The sequence below is a fragment of the Sinocyclocheilus anshuiensis genome, unplaced genomic scaffold (genome assembly GCF_001515605.1).
Source record: "Sinocyclocheilus anshuiensis isolate Anshui unplaced genomic scaffold, SAMN03320099.WGS_v1.1 scaffold676, whole genome shotgun sequence".
NCBI lineage: Eukaryota > Metazoa > Chordata > Actinopteri > Cypriniformes > Cyprinidae > Sinocyclocheilus > Sinocyclocheilus anshuiensis.
Genome location: NW_015558579.1, coordinates 2,152,748 through 2,158,936, shown reverse-complemented (window position 1 = coordinate 2,158,936; position 6,189 = coordinate 2,152,748). Strand labels below are relative to the sequence as shown.

The 6,189-nt window shown below is 35.5% G+C and overlaps 1 protein-coding gene across 1 annotated transcript in view; it reads right to left on the bottom strand.

Moving 5' to 3' along the window:
* The window catches only part of LOC107679770 (stAR-related lipid transfer protein 9-like), a 47,741-nt gene that overhangs the window by 37,940 nt on the left and 3,612 nt on the right, over positions 1 to 6,189 (bottom strand). Inside the window, exon 2 of the mRNA XM_016475405.1 lies at positions 4,467 to 4,536. Within this exon, the coding sequence (XP_016330891.1) occupies positions 4,467 to 4,536 (70 nt within the window). The remainder of the gene's footprint in view (positions 1 to 4,466; positions 4,537 to 6,189) is intronic.

Below are 6,189 nucleotides of genomic sequence, written 5' to 3'. Positions count from 1 at the left end.
TATTTCTTGCCCCCCGACTCAAGAGTCAAATGTCGCCCATGTAATTAACTAACCACATATGTGTCACAACCAGCATCACACAGGTTGTGGTGTAATAACTTCTGCTAATTAATCAATTTGAGATCAAATTAATGTCAGATTATTGATGCAAATAATAAACATGGCATCAGAAGACTACTTCACTATTTTGGTACTCTGTTGTTTTGTTTTATTTCCAGATGTTTTGTTCAATCATGGGTTCCCCCAGGTAGGGGTGGGCGATATACCGGTAGAGATTTTGGACTGTTGTCTCTATCGCGGTTACATGCTCACATGACGTTGCTGTGCTACATGGTCACAAAATCTTATCATTTGTATGTGTTTATAAGAACTATGTTGTTAACAACTATGTGGTTAACAATCCCTCTGGGATTCGCACCCCTGTTTTTAGCGCATATCTATAAGATTGCTTGCTGCTAGGTGGATGCTAAATAGCAATAGTGCAGCTCTTCTCAACACACAATTTAAGGTCTCATTCTTAAGTTACATTCTGGAGTTTAATGTTCAGGGTTAGTGGTTGGTTGAAATCCTCAAATATGAGCAGTAGTGTTATTTAACAACATCACTAAAACATAAATCATATTATATCACACAAATACTCACTGGCGCCAGTGATATCACGTTTTCTGTTGAAATGATTGAAGACGTTTCACATACTTAGTTATCCGCCCAGCCAAATTTTATATTATACAGATTTTCTTATACAACACTTGTAGCAGCTGATAACCCTTCATTATGATTCTTTCTCATTAAGTGCTTTCACAAACTACATTAGACTTTATTGAGAAAAGTGATTTTCCATTGAAAATCTATTTAGCTCATGTAATCAGTTACTGGGAGACCAGCCCTTTATGTGCTCAATTTTTCCACTAATAATGTTACAGCACACTGATGCCAAGAAGCAAGGCTGGGTGCCTGTAGCTTACGCTTGGGATACTCTTTAGTGGGCTCAAAAGCAACATTAATAGGAAGTAGTTAGGCTGGGAGACAAATGACTTAAGCATCCGAGCATGACTCGACGCGAACCGACCCTTCAGCATCAAGTTATTTCCCAGATCTCAGCAAACAGAGATCATGTATATCTCAGCTCATTATTCACCCAGTCAAACAGATTTTCACGGCACAGCATGTGCATTTGGAGGAGTGTGCAGAAACATGCCTGGGCATTGCCAACCGGTCACCCAGACAACGTTACATTTGCGGCTCTGGTGTGTAATTATTCACACAATTGCAATCCCACAGCTTACTTAATTTCCTCACAATATGGCCCACAGCTTCACTAATGAGCCCCAACATTGCACTCAGCACCGTTATATTTAGGCTCAATAGTAATACACAAAATCAGATCTGATAATATGGCCAAGGCTCCAATTGGCCTGCTTTCCCAAAACATTATGAAACAGGAGTACTTTAATATAAGTACTATATTTATTAGTGCTTTACTATTTTAACTCTACCCTTCCCAAAAGCATTGTTACCTACATTAAAAAACATTATATTTAAATGGCATTCATTAATTTTTAAGTGTGTGTTAAACGTCCAAATATTTTATAGGACCACTTCTCAAAGTAATGGCAAAAGATTTAGCATTCATTCACTCTTCTTGGATCCTCTAAAATTGCACTTAAAAGATAGGCCTAACTTACCCCCTTTTTTGTTTCCTCTCATGTTGTTCCAAACCTGTATGCAGCATTGTTAGTTACCTATTAAAAATAATTTTCATTAAGACAAATTACAATATAAATATTAGATATTAGAGAAGTTACATTTTAGTGAAAATTAGAAATGTTGCCTGATCAACAATTAAAATAAGTTAAATTTGACATACTAAAATTATTACAAGTAAAACTTAAATAAAATAAATTGAAGAAATATTTCTAAAGAAATATATTTAAAAAAATAATAATACAAATTACAAAAGCACATAAACTCAATAAAACTTCAAATAAAACAAAAACTGAAAATATAAAAAATAAAGCTTATTCAAAATAGAAATAATAACTGTAATAGTATATAAAAATACTAAAATAACACTGCATGTACGCAGATATTTTGAAATTTTTTGTCCATACAATGGAAGCTAATTGTCACTAAAACGGTTTGAATGACAATGTTTAAAATACCGTCTTTTTTGTTCCACAGAAGAAAAAGTTATACAGGTTTAGAATGACATGAGGGTGAGTAAATGATAACAGAGTGTTCATTTTTGGTTGAACTATTAAATTATTTTAACTATTATATTTTACTTTATAACAAACAATCTGATCTGGGAAACATGCACTACTTTAGTACTTAACTTTCACACTATTGTACATGAAACTGTAGTATAGACAATGTGTCAAAGCATCTGTGTTAACAGCTAGGCCATGGCTTTGTTAACATTATGATTATTTCAAGATGGTGATATAAATCCAGAGCCTAACATTTAGATGAACAAAGACATAATAATGCATCTTTCAGACTTCCTTGGACCTCTGGATTCTCATTTCACTCTAAATGAGATTCCGTCGACTGACACACTGGGCTCATGACATTCATCACTCAGTTAATGTGACTGCTATCTCCCCCGGGACACTAGTATCAAAAAGAACAATGATCTGATCATAGACCACTTATCCTCTAATGTGTGCAACATGAACAATTAATACAATGTGAAAATGTGTTTCTTGCTGTTTTTAATGTCTGCCTTCCACGCTTGTCTTTATGTCAGCCCATCTTTTCCCTTGAAAACCATCTTACTTTCTTTAAAAAAAACTGGTGGAAATTAAGTCTTTATCTTGCTCTCATGCTCACAGCAGGTGACCAGATGTGGCTTCTCCCATTTCATTAATCCATTAATCAAGTGCTGACTGCAAGGGAGTATTTCCTGCTTCAGAAGTAAGAATGTGTCTATACATTTGAGACACACAGTTACATTAAAAGCCATTTCAGATATATTCATTTGAAACAGATTTTTATTTGTAACAATGTAAAAGTCTTTACTGTCACTCATAACTACTGCTTCATTTATTTAGATGCAGAACATCTTTACGACAACATCAAAAAGGAGACTTTTCAGACGTGCCCTCCACTTCTCCTCAGCGACAGGTGCAAGTTAAACGAGTGCAGAAACGTTACAGGTGATGAGGAGCTTCAGTAGAATCATCTGCTGTGGTCAGATGTGATGTTGTCAGGCCATATGTCAGTAAAACTAATCTTCCTGTCCTGTCAGCTGTTAAACTGTGCTTATAGTACGTGCGTGCTCTTCAATTGCACGCACAAACCGTGTCGCGCTGTAGCCTGTATCATTTCATATTAAAAGCGCAAATGAAACTACTAGTGTGCATGTCAGATCCGCATCATGTTCAGCAGTGGCAGCTCTTAAAGTAATAGCAGCCTAATAACCTAACCTGGCTGCTGTGATGTCTGTTAATCAAAGAACAAAAGAAAAAAGAAAAAAAGGAAATCAATTACTTTTGTAACTTTAAGGATTTATCTAGATTTAATTTAGTGTTAGATAACTTTATTTCATTTCTGTATATTTCCTACTTGCAGAAGAGCACAGGTAAATATGACATTTATTATAATGGGTTTATGTGAAGATTGTTTTAAGTTAACTTACATTAGAAGGTGTTATTTTTTAAAGTCTAATAAATGTTAAAATTGATAGCTCTCAATTATACTGTAATGTTGAATAGCTATAGTCAATGGTTAAATATTAGGAAAAAAAGAACAATTTCCTGGAGACATCAGTAATATTTGTATCAGTGATACTCACCTTCAGTCATAAAAAAGTTGCCATTAAACAAACATTAAAAATATACTGTCTTTATGTTGTTTCTACATTATTTTGAAGATTGAATGTGAAATTATTGCAATACAAAAGTATTTTTAAAAACTTTAATGTTAGGTGGAATTTCAGAAGAATGTGTGATTAATTAGTTAATTTTTTTTTCTATTGACAGCACTAATATATCTTTTTTTATATTTTTGGCCTGTAGTGCCTGTAGTCATCATAACACTATTTGGTCCAGAAGCAGAGAACCAATCAGGTTTTGAAGCTCTCAGTCAAGAATTAGGTGTGGAATGATTTTAGAAAGTGTAAGATAAGTGTGCTACTTGTTTAGGTGTTTGGGGTTTTCATGTGTAAAGAGGAAGGCGATAATAGCATATTGCTTCTGCAATCAAATATGTTTATGCTTTTCATACACTGAATAAATAATCAAGTGAGTAATCCAGCAGGAAGAGAATAATTTTCACTATAAACTTCCTGTTGCTGAGATACTGCAAGTAGCCATCTAACCCTGACACCGCCTCCTCTTGAACTCTTACAGCAATGTCAACAACTGCCAATTTCTGGCGCAATAAAAAAAAGAAAAAGGTACTTTCTGGCACCATAAATCATAAATATTACATATGAACTAATATTTAAACAAAAATGGACCTACCTTCGCATTTCGGACCCTCACCACTTTGTCTTCCACTTGTACAGCTAATCGTCCTCCATCCAGACTCTCCCTGCAGAACAAAAACAAACAGACTGATATTCAAGACACTGCTCAGAGCACTGCTAAGTAAACATTTATAGAACAACCATATTAATTTTTTTTGACAAACTCTAGTGCCTTATTAAAAGTTTGTGACTCAAAACAGGCTAAAGGCTCATTCATTACTGAACGTGTGAGAGTGTAGAATAACAAGTTACCAGGGTCAGAAAATAACCAAGACTCGAGGGGAAAATGCCATTTAAAGTGTCAAATATGACCTAGTTATTTTAAATATGCAGGCCTTGGTTTTTTACACTATCGTTCAAAAGTTTGGAGCATGTATTACTTTTTTTTTTTTTTGAATGATATTAATATTTTATTCAGCAAGGATGGATTAAACTGATCAAAAGTTACAACATAGACATTTACAATGTTACAAAAGATATCTATTTCAAATAAATGCTGCTCTTTTAAACATTCTATTCATCAAAGAATTCTGAAAAAAAATGTAAGTGCAAATATAAGTACATTTTTCCCCTAAGATAACAGACTTCTTAACTGATATTTTACTTTTTTGTTTTTATATTGCATGGTTTGATTCGCTCCAGGTTAACCATAAACCTTCTAAAATCCTCAGAGGCATGTTTATTTGTCTGTGATCATATCCAGGCCCATATTCAGACAGGGCAGTGGAGTGAGAGGCCGGGGGTCTGGAGGATTCGTCTGCACAGCTCTGCTGCGCCGCATGAGAAGGTCAGATTCAAATGAAAACAGACAGCTGAAAACTCCTCCATGAGCCGCACAGCTGAAGCAGAAGCAGGATATGTGTGTCAGTGTGTGAGAGAGCAGCGAGGACAGCTGTGCAATCTCTACAGTATCGGGTTCCAGATAAAACTGATGCAAGAGAATGAAATCCAGTGTAGGAGCACAACGGTGTACAAATCTAAACTTTGACAACGTGTGGCTGGGGAAGGTCTTGTTTGTCTAAACTTCATCTTACAGTGTGTCATTTTTCAGTGTTAAAATATGTTTTCCTATTTAGTTTAACGCGCACACACAACTATAAGTAAGCCATTCGTACAGTATGTGGACTTTCACACTGTGGCTCTGAGGTGCTTTCAAAACACTTTCAAAGTCAACCTCTGGCTCAACCAATGGTGTGAGTTTGGGGCGGGACTACCTGTTTGTTGTTGATGTCAGTTTTTATGGGACTAAAAATGAAGTGAAAAAGTTTGTATAAATTGATGATTAGAAATTGATGAGAATCAAGATGTTCAGGTCCACCATGGGATATGTGTTAAACTTAAAGGGGTCATATGATGCTTTTTTAAAGATCATTATTTGGTGTATTTGGTGTAACAGAATATGTTGACATGCTTTAATGTTCAAAAAACACATTATTTTTCAAATACTGTACATTATTGTAGGTCCTCTATGCCCCGCCTCTCTGAAACGCTTCGTTTTCTACAAAGTCCCTCCTTCCGACAAGCGCAGTCTGCTCTGATTGGCCAGCTGACCCAGTGCATTGTGATTGGCCGAACACCGCAAGCACTCGGAAATGTAACACCCCTTACCATAATCGCGAGCATCATCTTTCAAAATAAATGTAAAGACAGAGCCCGAAAGGGAAACAGAGTCACGTGACAGACACAGTGATGAAGCTGGTATGTGTTTGCAGTACACA